The 17,792-nt window shown below is 40.7% G+C and overlaps 2 protein-coding genes across 3 annotated transcripts; both read right to left on the reverse strand.

Annotated features, from left to right (window-relative positions):
* Positions 1-248: 248 nt before the first annotated feature.
* LOC122665223 (ATG8-interacting protein 1-like) lies at positions 249-5,223 on the reverse strand. Of its 2 annotated transcripts, none has more exons than XM_043861314.1 (3): positions 5,147-5,223; positions 3,694-4,534; positions 249-359 (listed from the first exon to the last, which is right to left on the reverse strand). In XM_043861314.1, exon 2 carries the CDS (start codon positions 4,510-4,512, stop codon positions 3,697-3,699), a length of 816 nt encoding a protein of 271 aa, XP_043717249.1. In that variant the 5' UTR covers positions 4,513-4,534; positions 5,147-5,223; the 3' UTR covers positions 249-359; positions 3,694-3,696. The 2 variants fall into 2 exon arrangements, with proteins under 2 accessions (XP_043717249.1, XP_043717250.1); XM_043861315.1 differs by lacking the exon at positions 249-359 and adding an exon at positions 2,900-3,355.
* Positions 5,224-14,089: 8,866 nt separating this feature from the next.
* LOC122665220 (putative kinase-like protein TMKL1) lies at positions 14,090-16,386 on the reverse strand. The gene is made up of 2 exons (XM_043861310.1): positions 15,902-16,386; positions 14,090-15,280 (listed from the first exon to the last, which is right to left on the reverse strand). Exons 1-2 carry the CDS (start codon positions 16,383-16,385, stop codon positions 14,691-14,693), a joined length of 1,074 nt encoding a protein of 357 aa, XP_043717245.1. The 5' UTR covers position 16,386; the 3' UTR covers positions 14,090-14,690.
* Positions 16,387-17,792: the final 1,406 nt, after the last annotated feature.

A 17,792-nucleotide genomic window follows, 5' to 3' on the forward strand; every position in this document is an offset into this window, starting at 1 on the left:
TTGATGATTTGTTTTATACTAAAAGATGAATCTGTTTGTTAAGTTTCTTGAGTCAAAAGCATCATGCCAGTTTCTATTACCTGCATTAACAAATGAAGAGATATATAAATATATATATACAGAGAATATATATCCAATAATTCAATAATGGTACACGCCTCTTTTTATATTATCTCCAACGCTTTACAAATTAGGAGTTGGGACTCCTAACACGTTGAGACTCTTAATTAGCTTCTTCAATATCTCTCTGCCTTTTCCATCGTCATTGTAATTCTTTGGAGGGCCGTAGTAGAACTCTCTGGGGCTCTGCCCACAATTACATCTTTGGAACTCTGGGTACCCACTTCATCTTCTGCTCACTGCAATCAAAATAAAAGGTCAGTCATTAGGGAAGAAAAATAAATGCAGTTTGGGGATGACCCTCTCTTTCTCTCTCTCTTCAGTATATAAGCCCTCCGCTCAATATTTACCCTTCATCCAAGGTTTCATATTTTGACAGAACAGCTCATTTCCTGCATGATCAAATCAAAATATTGTCCAAATGTGCAAAATGGGTCAAAAAAAAATTGGTAAAACATGGTTAAATGTGGGATATCCTTTGAAATTTTGCAATGAATACATAAATACACACCTTTGAACTATTAGAAACCAAAGAAAATCATCCGAAGTGATTCTATGGTTTTAAAACCTAAATAGATCGTGTATCGTTTTAGGTTTCAAGTTTTTTGACTAATACAATTTATTCTACACAAAGGGGGGGGGGGGGAATAAAATATGGGCAGTCTGCCCACATTTCCTTTTCCTTATCTGGGTGTCACGGCTACTTATTCCAAGTGGAACGATGATGTGGCAATTTTTCCTCCCAAGAAATAACATACCCTCCCTTGTATGTCCATGCACCACTTATGGTCCATACTCAATACATAAACACACACACTTGGTAGTCCTGAATCTATCAACTATTTTGAAATGTGGCAAACTCTGTTTCGGCTGAATTTTGACATGTGAGAAGGGGGAGGGGTGGTCTACTTGTTCACCAAATTCAGCCCATCTGACTTGTCAGATGGCACAACTAGGAAATGTGGATGGTGCTGTCCATATATCCTTAGTCCCTACATAAATATAAAAGGCATGTCACACGCTATGCACTTAAAACAATAGAGACATGTTATAGCTTTACATCCAATATTTTATCATAGAAATGTGTTTAGTTATCTATTTTACAACAATTATATGAAAGAAAATACTGTTTTACTAAGAGAGAGTGAGAGAACAGCAATTTGTCCTTGCAAGTTTGAACATTGCCTTTCATCTCCAAGTATGAGTATACACAAAAAGCAGTTCGGTATATACTCATATCTAATGTCCCCCAAAATGTTTATAATTTCCAAGCGTAGCCTGCCAGATGGTCCCTGAAGCCTACATACTAACATTAGCAGCCATCCTCCACCATGGAGAGCTACCAAAGCAATTTTGGGGAACTACTACCTCATATCATCAGTTTCATATCCCAGTCTTCAGGTTCAGCAACATTTGGCACGTTCTACCGATCGACATTCTATTATAAATCGATCAATTAATTTCATTAAGCATGAATCTCATGTCTTTTCTCACTATAATCCACAAACTAATAGGCATTTACAAGCTTTTTTGAGTCTTGAACCTGCAACAGAGCAATGGTCTTTACATGTTTGAGTCAGCTGAAGAGCCAAATATTTTCCTACCTTCTCTGCAGGCATTAATTTCTGGTTCTGTGTAACCCAGTTGCCGACTTGCCCCATTTTCTCATCTCAATATCAGCACCTTATTGTGTCTGTTAGTGTCATATGAACATGTTTTTTAATTGTTGTTCTGCTTATAGAGAAATACCAACCTTGTTGTAATCATTTCCAATTACCAGAGGCCTTTTATTCCCCCCTAAATAGGGGAAGAGTATCTCTTTGCCTTCTATGAGGACTCCATAGTCCAGCTCCAACTCCCAAGTCTAGAGGAGGGGGTTTTGGGTCTGGGCAGACACTCCCTGCAATTTATGATCACAAGTAATCCAGGTTATGGATTCCCACAATGACATCAATCACGATGAGTTACAGCCTCAGAGCTGTAAGTAGTCAAGCATTACAATGTGAACTGCAAACTCACAGCCCTGGAACTATCAATGTGTTCAACTGCATGATCATCAATGAATTTCCCTCACATCAGCACTAACATCATGACCAGCACGGTCAAAGGCTTATCCCAATTACTGAGGTTAAGCAACAAAATTCTGTTTCACCATTGTGCCTTAATTTTCAGAACAGAATTGTAAAGTTCCTTTTCCAATTCCTTAATCCATGTTCATTCTGCCTTTTAGTTGTTCTAAGTCTTAGAAATGCATCAAAGCCTTTTAACTGGTATGTCCTATCTACCCAATGATCCATATAGAAAACTCAACTACAGCAATTTTTCTTTTGATGCAGCAGGATTTATCAGGTTCTGTCAATAATAACCTAAACATAGAATCACCTGATTAAGCCCCTTCCTGGATAAGTTCTGCACCAGTTTGGAATCACAGCCTGGTAGTCCTGCATCATGATGGAAAATTCCCAGTGTTTAGACCTGACATGAATAATCAGTAAGGGAACTGAAGCTAAGGTCCCAATGGCTTGACACCTGAGGCTTATCATGTGCCATGATCTTGTAAAATAAGAAAAAACTAAGTTCCAGCCATCAACTCAATCCCACTAACACATCAGCTAAATGCAGCTTCCTAAGGATGGATCAACAATTCAACATATGGAGAAAAGTGTCCCAAACATGGTTATTTTCTTGAGTAACCTCAAGTTTCACAGTTAGTGTTTCTAGAACTCGAAACCATCTCAGGCTATTTGTTTGACATCGTTCCCAGTTTTTTTTCTTGTTGTAAATGCTATCTATGTCCACCATACAAGAGATGGTCAGAAAGAGGAGTTGGCAGCTCTTCAATGGAATAGCACTTACGATTACACTTCTAGTTCCAGCAACATGTTACTGGCAGTAATAACCCACAGGTAAAACTGAGAATTATATCACCTAGATGAGAAGATGATGTGGCAAAAGCACCCAAATGCAAAGCTAGACACAAGGAGATATCTGCGCTTCATTTCTTTCAGCACGTGAACTAACCAGCATTGCCACACACTACATCAATAGCATGGAAATATATCACATACACAGTCAAACGTCCTACTGGCATGTATCAAGTACCCTGCTCCATGTTTATCTGTGATACAATGAATGTCTAAGTTTTCTAGTCTCCTGAACAATGGCAACATAAGAACAGAACTTCCCAAACCAACTTCAATTTTTCTACCTACATCTATTTTTCCCATGCGGATCCCTGTACGCATGAAATAACTCTGTTTGAACTTGACATTTCAAATAACGTAAAACCATGTACTTATAATGATTTTGTTACTATGTATAACATATTACAACCATGAGGTATTTTGAGAGATCTTACTTGCCACTCACACACCCACACACATGTCAAAGATTTAAAGTTCAGGAGATGAACTGGTCCATAAATGGTCAAGCATACACAGACAAATGCATAAACAGTGAAACACATAAGCACAAACACAAACAGAAGTAATACTTATCAGCAAAGCTTCATGACTCAATTATCCTGACTGATTCATTTCCTGTTTCAAGGAGAAGAGTAGCATGCTGAATTACCACTTAAGTGGCTGAGCTTGCCACATTATTTTTCTGCCTCCGCTGACCAAGAATAACAAGGCCCATCAGAGTTGCAGCGACAAAAATAGACCAAAATGCATTCACCTCCTTCGCATTCGTGTACAAGGAAGCTACCCTTTTCTTCCACCATGCCTTGCATGGAAGCCCAGACTTATTAAATTGAACTTCTTTTGTATGACTTATTGACTTTGAAAAATCTGAAGGGGAATCTAAACTTCTCTGAGAAGGATCACATGATTCAGTGACAGCTGCATGCCCATCATAAACAGTCGATCCACTAGTATCTGCTTCACTATTGAAAGAACTATACTTAGCAGAGCTGTACATGCTCTTCTCTTCACCAACCGGATTTGGCCCTTGTGAGCCCATGCCTTCTTCAAACTCTGCACCACGAACAGATAGCCTATTACCCTTTTCATCAAAGAACATTATTCCAGGAAACTCATCTGGTACTCGCAACTCTTTGACATTCCGATTTTCTACATTTTTCTTGTCAGATTTATTCATATCAATTCTTTGCAGCTCGTAGGAAGCTACACCTTCACCCTTTGGTACATTATCAATCTCATTCATGTCTGGCTCCAGTGGTAAGTTCTCATGCTCGCTAGGTGGAAACACAAAGTGATCAGACATGAACATTGCACTAGAGGTTTCCTCATCATACTGACCGAACTCATTGCCTTTATCATCATCAACTCTATTTGGACCTGGAGCAGAAGAATATGCCGATGCCGTAAGTGATACAACTTCCCATCCATTGCCACGGGAGGAAGCTTCCTCCCCCTTATTATTTGCCATTTTGTAAAAATTCAAGTCCCCTGCAAAATCAACAGAACAGACCAACATCACCATTGTGCAATGCATCTGGAAAAGGCATTGAGTCATAAAAAACTTCTAAAAAGCCATAACCTGCCCTCCCGAAAAGAAAAATCCATCCTTTCATCTAAAAATTCTTCGAGAGAAATTTTCACATGAAAATTTCTTGTGGATTAAAGGGTTTTTAGATAAACAAATTTGAACCCACTTGAAATATTGTATCACCCATGCAAAAACGTATAAATTTATCCAAATAACAAGATGTCCATGCGAATTTCAGATATTTCTCCTAAAGTTAACAAAATTCGACAGTTTGAAGCACTAGCCCCCTAATAAACCTTATTTTTTTTTTCTTAAGGGGGGATTTTTCCTTAAACCATATCAATCAAACCAAAGACATACATGTGAAAGAAGCTTTTCCATCAAACCAAAGACATATAGATTGAAATCAAATCGTAAGCCTCAAGATAAACTGAATAAGAACAATAAAAGTTCAATCTTTTACGGCCAATCAATAGATGCAGAGCAGATAATCGTACGCCTCAAGATCCAGACTCGAAGATACAAATAAAAATTATTCCCTAAAAATTAAAGTGTTTCGGATTCCAATTACCTAAAGAAGGAGATTACGCAGGAGATCTTCAATCACCGACGGAATTCAGGCACGAAGAAAACTGCTGTAAAAGGGAGAAGGTGTTGTATATACATAAAATATACTGGATTCCCGGGAAAGAGATAAAAAAGGTGAATGGTTCGACCGGTATTTGTTTCTGTTAGAAAAATATTCTGATCTATTGGTGAGGAAGCGGTGATGAAGATGATGCGTTGACGAATCAACCGTACGATGATAGGAATTATCGATACATAGATAGAGAACGTTGGTACTGAGGGGGAGATACTGACTACGAAGTGAAGAATTGTAAGGATCACGGTAGTGTTGTGGTACTGGACATACCGAATCAGGACGGAGGTTGGGATTGTTATATCAGTTTAGGGTCAGAACTCAGAAGGATCATTGGTGGATCGCTGAACTGCCTCTGACCTTCCAGAAGGGATCCTTGGGTTGAGTGGCTGGGATCTTCTAATTTCGGGTCGATGTAGGAAAGAGGGACACGTGGAAAACAGTAGGTAGGACGGTGGGAAGTCATGGGATCAGCTTCACCAAGGAGAGGGAGTTAGGGAGTTTTGGGGGAAGAGGGTGGGATCTTTATCCCCCCTACAATTCCCTGTTCGTCCATTTCTTGCAATTCCTCTCATTGTGGGGGGGGGGGGGAGGAATGACCACCCTTCCCCCTACCTAAACACATTGCCTAGGTGGGGTCCACCTCCCCTATTAGAGGGACTTGGGGAAATGGACTGGGTAGCGAATTGCAGGAGATAATTTTCCGAAGGTGTGGTTTAATATAATGGGGAACCATTCTTTGCATAGCAGCGTCGGGGCCATGCACGTGTGGTAGCCACAATGATAGGGTGCGTGCTGGCATACTGGGGGGCAAAAATTCCACCAATGTGGGTGGGGCAGTCATTTTTGCCCTCAATGTGTCTGGGTGTGCCCCTACGTCCCATGTAAGGAACTTTTCCATAATATAATTGGCAAAAGTAATGGAGGAAGAATCCCTATAACTATGTTTTTTGGATCCGTCGTATCAGAATCACCCCTATACTTTACCTAAAACAATAATAAATTCGAAGTTTCAAAAAACTACCTTGTTTTTTTTTAGGGTAAATATAAATTTATTCATCCGAATGAGTAGAACTCATGAGATCAGAATTACATAGATCCTGAATCCATGGATTGGAATATGGTCATTCTATCCTATCCATCATAGATAGGACCTTCCGAGCCAACGAGTCAGTCGAGTTGTTGCACACTCAGGGGGTAAGGTAAATTGGAACTTACAGTGATGAAAATAGGAGGTTAACAGGGTAATATCATTTACTATTGGTTGTAGATCAAAATTGGCTGAGTGATCACTTCTATTTAGAGGCGAGATGATTTCCATGCAATCTGATTCAACCTCCGAGTCTTCAATTCCCTTCGATAAAGCTTGTAAGAGTCCACTTCATATCGCCATAGCCTCTCCCATAGTAATTGATAACGATCCAATTGATTCAAATGATAAGGTTTAACAAACCTTGAACCAAGTGATAAGGTTAGCTGAGCAAAACAACCTCAACCGATCCCCTGTTTTCCACCTGTTTTCCACCCTGAGGACTCTCACTTGAAGACTCACAATTGTTTAAGACTCTCATTACTTGGTTGTAACAAACTTTAATTGAACAGTATACCAATTCAATTATAAATACAAAGACACCACTCACGGTTAAAGTGAGCTTCCAAAACAACTTTCTCTGTTCATTATTATGGTATCCGAGCCAGCACTGTAAGCACCTGAATTTCCTGTTTTTTTTTTTCCTTTCTACACCTTCTCCAATGGATACCACACCTATCGGTAACAACCCTTTTCCCATAACCAACCTCTCCAACCTTGTAGCCGTAAAACTTGAAGGAGACAACTACTTACTATGGAAGGAGCAGCTTGAATCAATCTTTATAAGCTGCGATCTCATGGACTATGTTGATGGCACTATCACAAAACCGCCACAACACATCACCACCACTTCAGAATCCGGCATTGTCACCACCACTCCCAACCCCACGTACAAAACCTGGCGCAAACAAAACCACTTTGTGCGTGCTTGCATTAATGCCACACTACGCCAGTCTCTGTCTTCCCACATTCATGGTCTACGGACAGCAAAGGAAGCGTGGGACTCACTGGCTGAGCTCTTCCAACAACAATCCACTGCACGCAAGTCCTTCTTGCGAAGTGAATTGCAAACCATTACCAAAGTCTCTTCTACAATCTCCGACTATCTTCACAAAGTCAAATCAATTGCTGATTCCCTTGCTGCCATTGATGAAAAGGTTAAAGATTCTGATTTAGTTGGTTACACACTCAATGGTCTTGGCCAAGAATACAGTCCCTTCATCATCACTATTGAGAACATCACTCCAGTGACTTTCTCTGACCTTCGAGCCAAACTCTTGACTCATGAGCAGCAACTCCGACGCGGGTATGGCACTAGTTCCTCTCCGATGCCTGATCCATCTTCCTAGACGGCATTACTGCATGTTGAAACCCAGCAGCCTGCTGACTTGAAGCCCAGTTTGGGTCCTCCCGTGCACAAACCCAAACAGAATTTGGGCCGCAACTATGGCAACTACAAGCAAAATCAGGGCCGTAACAATTACAATCCTGCATTCCGTGGTGGCTCAAATCAGTCCCCTCGCCCGTCATCTCCTTCAAATGCAGTCAAATGCCAGATCTGTGCGAAGTTTGGCCACCCTGCAAGCAAATGTTATTTCCGCTATGCAGCAAGTCGAAACAGTGCTGCCCAAACTCCACCCTCTCCTTATGCTGGTCTTCATACAAATTCTCCCTTCCCACCGCCACCACTAAATGAACAGCAATGGATTCCAGACACGGGGGCCACCTCTCACATGACATTCGATACTTCTTTACTTCAACAGTCTCTTCCTTACACAGGCACCGATCAGGTTGCAGTTGGTGATGGTAAGAGCTTACCTATCTCTCGCATTGGCAATACTAATTTACCAACTACTACCTCATCTTTGCAACTCAAAATGTGCTAGTTGTTCCTCAAATTGCTAAGAATCTGGTTTCCATTTCAAAGCTTACTCAGGATAATGACTGTTCTGTTGAATTCTTTCCTTGGGGGTTCTATGTTAAGGATTTACAAACAGGAATGACACACATGACGGGCCCTCTCATTGATGATCTCTACACCATGCCAGCTCCGGTGGCTCATTCCATGGCTTTCCTTGGAGCTCAATTACCAGCTTCAGTTTGGCACAACCGACTAGGACACTCCTCTTCTAGAACTCTTCTTCAATTACAGCAATCAAAAGGCATTGGTTTTGTTGGTCGTGAGGACAAAAATAAGCTCTGTGGCCCATGCCAAATGGGCAAGCATCATAAACTTCCTTTTTCATTGTCTACTCGTCAATCTTATTTTCCTTTGGACATTGTTCATTGTGATCTCTGGGGTCCTACAAGACATTTATCAATTAGTGGTTATAATTCCTACATTGTCTTTATAGATGATTTCAGTCGGTTCTCATGGCTTTACCCGTTAAAATCAAAATCTGATGCACTTACTTGTTTTCAACATTTTAAAAGCATGGCAGAAAATATTCTCTCCTCCACCATCAAATGTTTTCAAAGTGATGGAGGACTTCAGCTCACACGTGGTTCATTTAAGGATTACCTCGACAAATGTGGTATTGTTTCAAGGATCTCATGTCCGCATACCCCTGAACAAAACGGGGTTTCAGAACGAAAGCATCGTCATATAACGGAGATGGGATTGACATTACTGTTCCAAGCAAAAATGCCCAAACGGTATTGGCTTAAAGCCTTCACAACAGCCATCTATATTATTAATCGGTTGCCTACAACTGTTCTACAAGACCGTTCCCTTCATAAAGTATTATTTGGTTCATGTCCTGACTACTCTACAATGCGTGTCTTCGGCTGCCAGTGCTTCCCAAATCTCCGCCCATATCGCCATGACAAGCTCTCACCAAAGTCACAAGAGTGTGTTTTCCTAGGCTACAGCCTTTATCACAAAGGCTATCGTTGCCTTGACATTACAACTGGCAGGGTATATGTGTCTCGGCATGTTCTATTTAATGAGACAATTTTTCCCTTTGCAAATTCTAGACAACAAGCTGCACCTACATCACCATCCCCAACCACTGTTACCTTTACCTTACCACCACCATTTTCACCCTCTCCCTCTCCACCCACTACTAGGGGTGTCAATTCTAGGCCCAGCCCGGTAGCCTCGATCGAGCCCGTCCGGTTAAAGCCTAGCCTGACCTGGGCTAGGCCCGACACGTTTAGTAATTGGGCGGTCCTGGTGTGAGGTCCTAGCCTGTCGGGCGCCCGATCGGACCGACCAATTCTAGGCCCGACCTAGACCGACTGGTTACAGCCCGACCCTTTAACTTATAAATTTCCCCTCCCCTTCCCTCCGAATTTCTTGTTTTTGTTTGTTTCTTTGTTGGTTTGACATTTATTGGTTACATACACTAACATAGGTGAAATGCGGCTTAGTTTTTAGTTTTTAGATATTACTTTGTTAGATGTGTCTTCTATTCGGTGTTGTGCTGCTATTTTTTATCCCTCTGCTTACTTTGTTAGATGTGCTTCTATTCGTTTTGTGCTACTATTTTAGTTGGGTTAAGCTTTATTTGACTTTGAGTTGAGGTGTACCGTGATTGTCCAATGGTGTGATGGTTTGAACTTAAAATTCTAGTTGCATGTCAGTTAGTAAACCCACACCGTTTAGAGACCGTTTAGAGTTGAACGGCTCATTAGCCCGTTTTGAGCCGTTTAGGCCCGTTTAGCCCGAATAAGGCTGCCCCGATTAAAGACCCAACACCTACCGACCGAAATGAAACCGTACCATGTCCGCCCAAGGCAAGCCCGAATGCCTAAATGGTCGAACACGGTGCAGCCTGTAAAATTGGCTAGGCCCGACCAAGACCGACCGAGCCCGACCGGTTGACACCCCTACCCACTACTGACACATCCATCAACACCACCCACAATCAATCCTCTTCTTCCAATACTTCAGCTTCTTCTCCACCCACCACTTCTAATCACTCTGAATCATCGAACCTTCAACCAGCCATCAGTTCGCCACCACCTCCCCCACCTCCTCCATCACCCCCACCACCACATCCCATGGTCACTCGCAGCCAAACAGGTACACGGCGTCCACGAGTGCCCATCTCTCTACTCACCACCAAGCACCCACTACCACAAGCATTTTCTGCCATTGCCAGTTCCACACCACCTGATCCTGTCTCATTTGCAAAAGCAGCCAAACAACCCCACTGGGTTCAAGCAATGTGTGAAGAATATAATGCACTGAAGAAAAATAATACTTGGTCTCTAGTACCTTCTACAAAGGACATGAACAACGTTGGATGCAAGTGGGTCTATAGGACAAAGACTCACAGTGATGGATCTATACAGCGGTATAAAGCACGACTTGTGGCCAAAGGCTTTCACCAACAGCCTGGCCTTGATTTCTCAAAAACCTTCAGCCCCGTCATCAAGCCTGCCATAGTCCATGTTGTGCTATCCTTGGCTGTGACTCACAATTGGCCACTTCGCCAACTTGACGAGAAAAATGCATTCTTACATGACCATTTACAGGAAGAGGTCTATATGTAGCAGCCCCCCGGTTTTGTTGATAAAACAGCACCCTCCCATGTGTGTCGCCTCCATAAGGCACTGTATGGCCTTCGCCAAGCACCTTGTGCATGGTTTCACAGGTTTAGGTGCTTCTTACTTAAGGACGGGTTTACCCAAAGCCAGGCAGATAGCTCGATGTTTGTCAATCACTCTACCACCGGTATTCTCATTTTGTTATTATATGTTGATGATATAATTCTTACCGGTGACAAAGGCACTCATGTTGACCACTTTATCGCTCGTCTCGACAAGGAATTTTCTCTGTCTAATCTAGGCGAGCTACACTATTTTTTGGGTATTGAGGCAAAACGCCACTCATCTGAACTTGTTCTCTCACAAACAAAATACACACTAGAGCTTCTTCAGCGAACCGGCATGACAAACTGCAAACCATGTGCTACTCCTGTTCCATCCGATTCTAAAATCTCAACAGCTGATGGCACTTTACTTCCAGATCCAAAAGAATAGCGTCAAGTTGTTGGTGCTTTACAATACCTTACAATGACACGTCTAGATATCTCTTATGCAGTCAATCAAGTGTGCCAATTCATGCACGCCCCCAGAACGGTGCATCTTCATGCTGTCAAACGTATTCTAAGATATCTTAAGCACACCATGGGGGCTGGGTTACCAATAAGAGCAGGCCCACTGAATCTTGTTGCTGCTTTCTCCGATGCCGATTGGGCTAGCTACTCCGACACCCGTCGATCTACAACCAGGTTTTGCACATTTCTCGGTCCAAATTTATTGTCTTGGGGATCCAAAAATCAGCCCACTGTGTCTCGATCAAGCGCCGAAGCCGAATACAAGGCCTTGGCTATTACAGTTTCAGAACTTCTATGGGTCTCCTACCTGCTAAAGGATCTTCGGGTATCGATTGGGCTGCCTGTGGTCGTACACTGTGATAACCTTTCCGTGACACAGATGGCTGCCAACCCTGTTCTACATGCTAGAACAAAACATATTGAGGTCGACTATTACTTTGTTCGTGACTTGGTTCTCAATAACACGGTTCGGCTCCAGTTTGTTCGTTCCAACAACCAACTTGCAGACATCTTCACTAAAGGTCTGGACAAGCCGTTGTTCACAGTACATCGTTCCAAACTTTTGCGCCTACTGCCGAATAGTTTGCAGGGGGATGATAACGATCCAAGTGATTCAAATGATAAGGTTTAACAAACCTTGAACCAAGTGATAAGGTTTGACTCAGCAAACCTTATCAGCAAAACAACCTCAACCGATCCCCTGTTTTCCACCTGTTTTCCACCCTGAGGACTCTCACTTGAAGACTCACAATTGTTTAAGACTCTCATTACTTGGTTGTAACAAACTTTAATTGAACAGTATACCAATTCAATTATAAATACAAAGGCACCACTCACGGTTAAAGTGAGCTTCCAAAACAACTTTCTCTGTTCATTATTAGTAATACTTGGCATAAGGATTTGTTCAGACACTGTCGAGATTAATTCCCTTCCAAGAGTTTTGTTTCGGTCTAGTCTCTGATTGTGGTAAAAGAATAGTCCGTTAGGAAGTAAACATTCACGTCATTACTTTGGATATAAAATGACTCTTATACCCTTTCATCCTATCCTTAACAAATCAATCGTCTTCCTCATACCTCACCATTCCTGTCTCCAGCGAAAAAACGAACCAGTCCTGTTCCTCCTTCGGCAGAGAGAAGACCAACCCTATGTGTGTTTTAAGTGATGATTAGAGAGTTGTTTTATCTTGGAGGTATAAACATAATATTAATCCGATTACACGAGCATTAAAAACGTTAAGAAGAATATCGTTTCGATATGATTCAACTCAATTACATGTCATCGTTTTCAACCCAACAAGAGAACATATTTTTGGTGCTGTAGATTTCTACATCAAAAAGTTCAAGAAAATTTCAATCATATACTATTATTGAAACTCTACAATAGATATAAGTGGTCCATGATCGGTCGCTCTTGGTCACCTAATAATGTATTATAATGATCGAACATGAAAATATAAAGAGGTTGTTGTTAAATCTGTTCCACGTTATAAAATTTTCCTTATAACGACAGAATACTTTGAATGTTATCCGTGACTTAAGGAATGTGTTGTTGGATTGTTGGGAGTTGGGACCTGTTCTCTTTATTTCTTTGTTTCTTTTTCTTTAGTTTGGTGCAAGTGTTTGACTAACTTTTTTTTTGTTTTTAATCTTGTAGGATTGGTTTGGAATTGTTATATTGGAACATTCCTGGAACAATCTCAAATTGATTCTTAATTTTCTCTTTTGTTTCATTTTCTTAATTTCAATTGGGTCTCTTTTATATTGGCTGGAGGTATAAATGGATAGTCAAAAATCTGAATTTGATTCGAATTCATATCCATTTATTGGGATAATCAAATTTAGAATGTGAATTCTGATAGCTTTTGATATCCAGATGATAATCGGATATGGATTCTTTAATTGTTGTAAGAACTCAATTTTATGATTTATGTGTTTCTGATTTCACTTATCCTAAATGGAGTCTATTCTACACACTCACTCACTTTAAATGCCAACAACCACCATGTGGCACATCTAGGCTTTGTTCGTTAGGTTTCAATCAAATGGAATTTGTCATACGGCAAACAAAGTTTTGAAAAGAGAGATATGGGAGACAACACAGTAAGTGGTTGGAGTATTTTGAATGCATACCAATACAGAAAAGGATATTTGATTGAGTTAGGCTCTAAAATTTAACATATAATTAAATGAGACTATGACGTTTCTATCAAACGTCAAAATATTCATAATAGTTGTCCACGTAGCAAAAGACTAGTAGGTGTGGAAATAAATTCTTTCCACTAACCTGTAGTGACCATTTTCTCTGTCAACATATATTTTTAAGGAAAAAAGATCTCTATTTGGTGGTGTTTCGTATGTCCTCTCACAGGGCACCGTGAGATGATGCCTCGACCCCCTGGATAAATACCCAGGTATGCGCACCTATTGGCCTAGACGCTTGTGTAGAGATCATGCAACCAAGTAGAGATTTCTTGTGCATTTGTTAAATAATTATTAGAGGGAGGACGAAGGGACCAGGTTATTACACATTGCACGTTTACAAAGGCTTTTTGGTGGTCTTATTGGTGCACATCATGGTGGGGTCTTTAACTAGGGTGAAGTCGTAACAAGGTAGCCATAGGGAAACCTATGGCTGGATTGAATCCTTTGCGCGATGGAAATGCCTTTTCCCATTAACTTCGCTACTGATATAGAGGCCAATGTAGTGGACAATGAAACAGAAAAACAAATGAAGCAGTATCATCAATGGATTCTTTAGATTTTTATGAGTTGCCTGATATCAATGGTACAAAAAATTTTTGGAACATTTGCTTCTTTGTCTTCCTGTTACTTAACCTTCACAATTCATTTGAACTCTACTTCATCGTCCCAACTAACCAGTGTACACTCCCAATTCAGGGTTAAAGTTTCTTGAGTATTGAAACAAACCTTCTTGGGTATTTTGGCTGTCCCTATTTTGTTCTTCCTCACTGTAATGTTTGGGTCGATTAAGCTATCGACAATATCCAATCTGGGCCACGACTGAATCTACAATCCTGTGGTACTGAACTCTTGGCAATAATAAAACCCTGAACCCAACACATCCAATCACCAATTCAATCCAACATCCTCTTCGGATGGCTGGAGTTTTAACTGATGTTCAAGAGCTGTCCTGTTTCCTCACCCACAGATAATGCCTTCCCCATTACAATCACTCTCAGCAAATTGCCCATCCAGTCAGCATTAAATCATGGAACTATATTTTTATCCATTTTCTACCATCTGGATCATGAACACATCAAGAGAGAAACCAGACTATAGTGCACTAAACCAAAGGTTTCTCAGTGCCCAATTTCTTCGAGCTTTTTGAGGACTTGCTTGATATCTGGTCTCAAAGCAGGGGAAGGAGAACAACAAGTCATTGCCAACTGAAAGAACATGAGAAGACGTTCCTCAGTAATTGGGTTTTGATCATTGCCTCTGTTACTAAGTATACTGGGGTGAAACATATTTGATATTCTATGTTCAAGGATAGCTTTTCTCATGGAGTTGGGCAGATACACATCTGGACGAGAAGATGCATTTGCACCAATAGGCTCCTTCCCTGTAAGTATTTCAAGTAAAATGACCCCAAGGCTGTATATATCACTCTCTTTGCTTGCTTCCTTAATCTTCATGAGCTCAGGGGCTTTGTACCCCTGACTTGCAGAAATGTCGACAATTTCTTGACTGGTTGATGAATTTAATAGAAGATGCAGGCCAAAATCAGACACATAAGGTTGATGATTCTCATCAAGCAAAATGTTCTTTGACTTCAGATTTCCATGGAGAATGGGAAATGGCAATCCAGAGTGTAGATGATCAAGTCCTTTGACAATACCAAGTGTGATCCTATAAATGACAGCCCATTTGTGTGATTCACCATTTCCATCTGTTCATAAGAAAACATTGTCCCCCATTTAACATATTGAATTTTGCAGAATGATGAAGTAAAAAAAGCCACCCTAAAGAAAAATTCATATTTTCTATTTGAGCTGGAACCTGGTAAACCAAAATCCTCTAGGACAATAAAGGCTGAAGAATGAGAGAAGTAGATCAGACCCAATAAAAGTAAATAAATAAGGAAAGAAAGTTAAGTGGAATATCATAAACAAAAAACAAAATTTTAAGGAGACAGAGGGAGATCGAAGAAATTGTGAAAGAAAATGATTTACCATTTACAGGAGTACCATACAAACATGAACAGAAAGATTGTTTTTTAACGATATAAAAGGATGAAGTAATGCAAAACATTAAAAACAAAACCCAGAAGCCAGGAGGGAAAATTTGAGATTTTCAGCTATCTCTTTCAACAATGAGTTAATACTGTGAAAGCAATTTGAGTTCCCATACTTGAATAGATAGGTAGGAGTCAAGATACAGCTGTGTTACTCTGTCATGAATAATTGCCAAATACGATAAAAATTCTAGATTTTTTTTTCCAAAAGAGATTTGAACACCAATGGAGACGAACACGAATTATCAAAATTAGAAAGAAAACTAAGCAGATTACCTCGAATGAACTGGGCCAGATTTCCATGGCCTATGAAGGGGTGGACAAAAAGCTTCTCTCCTCTTGGCCCCGCATAGAAAGCCTGAAGAGGCACCAAATTGGGATGTCTGATGAACCCCAGCATCTGAATTGCAGGAAGAATCTCTTTCAACCTTCTTGTGCAGGTTGGCCTAAGAAACCGAAGCAGCACATCCAAATTGAGCCTTTCTATAGAAGCTTTATACAGTGTTCCATACCTCGATTTACCCACAACCTCTCCTGGAGCATCCAAGATGTCATGGATTGTGAGATTCTCAACACCTGGGAAACTGAACAAATCCTCTGTTTCCACTTCAAATTCTTCTTTCCTTCCAGAGCTCCTCTTCTCTGAATACCCATCTTTCAACCTTCTCTTACGAACGAAGTAGATGGCGTATACAAGACCAATCAAAAAAATTGCAGAGAGCAAACCAATGAAGATTTTGAGAAGGTGGTCGAATCCCATTTCAGAGTGCATAAATGAAGATCCAGCCTCAATCAAGGGTAATGAAAGAATTCAAAACCCTAAACAAGTAAGATCAGTTTCATTTGTTTCCAACTGAATAGTACAAAAATTAGACATAAAGAAGTTTACTTTAAAACCTAGAAGAAAAAAATGCAGATTCCAGGTTAAAGAGCTCTGAGCGTCTGAAAGATAAAAGAAAAACCTTTTGAGGTTTCAGAGAAGTTGAGATGGAAAAAGCTTCTATTTCTGGAAACTGGGCCCTTCTTGAGTTCTTGGTATGGAGTATGGAAGGAGAGCTTCCTTGAGGGAGATGCTTAATTTGCAGAGGAGGAAAAGGAGGAGAATTTTTTTTTTTTGTTTCCGGTAAAGAGAAAAAGGAGGAGAAGAGAACTCAGAAGGAAGAAAAGGAATCCCTTGTTGATGAAACAGGGTAAAAAAACACGTGGCAGAATCTAATTGATTTAACTGGTCTGCACAGCTGTACGTAAGACAAGTTTCTATCGGTGTTGAAATGACGAAAAAATCCTTTCGGCATGTGATTGATCATCTGATGTGAAAATTGAATGACACGTGTTATTTTCTCATACACTCCAGCAAAACAGTGGCCCCAGCCATGTGAGGTAATTGATGGTTACATCGTGACGGTTGACATGTCTGCCGTCTGTCAGGCTAGGGTTTTAGCCCAATCGTTGCCGTTAGTTACTCGGGTCGGTAACTCAGGTAGAGAATGATTCCATGCAACCGATCTCTCTCACGGATGCAGATCGTCTACGGCGCAGCTGCCCGTTCTACTTGTGCTACACAGATATAGAGTCGCACGTAAAGACCGCCTTACCCCCAATCAGGCAAGGTGCTCGAGAAAGGGTAAGGCGGTCTTTGTGCATGGCCCTGTGTCTACGCAGCGCAGGCAAGACGGGCAATTGCAGACGATCCAAATTCCAATCTTAGATGTGAACTACTACAATTCCATTTTTAACAATTATAAAGAAGAGAATTATATTTTATTTTATTTTATTTTTGGGAAAAAGATTTCTGTACGGAAGTGTGACCTATGTCAGCACTCCCATGTCTCTCCTTCTTAAAACAAGGGGGCAGAGGTGTTGTTTCACATGGGAAAAAGAGAGATAGACTCGTACAGAAAACTATTTTCCTTATTTTTTTTCAATCGAATATCAGATTTAAAATCAAATCCATCCCATCACATGGTTAGCGTGATTCCTATACCTAGACACAAATCAATACCTCTATATGCAATTTCGTTAGCTACTACGCTGGTATTGGGGCTACATGATTGGTTAGCAACTTAGCATGTAGAATGAATTTCGAGAAAAAGAAGAATGTTGATATTAGAAACCAACATTCGAAAGTCAAAGAGTTTATTAAAAAGATAAAACTTGTCGAACTCTT

The sequence above is a fragment of the Telopea speciosissima genome, chromosome 6 (assembly GCF_018873765.1).
Source record: "Telopea speciosissima isolate NSW1024214 ecotype Mountain lineage chromosome 6, Tspe_v1, whole genome shotgun sequence".
Taxonomy (NCBI): domain Eukaryota; kingdom Viridiplantae; phylum Streptophyta; class Magnoliopsida; order Proteales; family Proteaceae; genus Telopea; species Telopea speciosissima.

What these genes read in the sequence shown, in the direction of transcription:
- LOC122665220 (XM_043861310.1), bottom strand. Translation starts at nt 16,385, where the DNA reads ATGGGATTCGACCACCTTCTCAAAATCTTCATTGGTTTGCTCTCTGCA. An exon ending in TCTGGCCCAGTTCATTCGAG is followed by an intron (nt 15,281 to 15,901) that starts GTAATCTGCTTA and finishes TCTTATGAACAG; the next exon opens with ATGGAAATGGTGAATCACAC.
- LOC122665223 (XM_043861314.1), bottom strand. Translation starts at nt 4,512, where the DNA reads ATGGCAAATAATAAGGGGGAGGAAGCTTCCTCCCGTGGCAATGGATGG.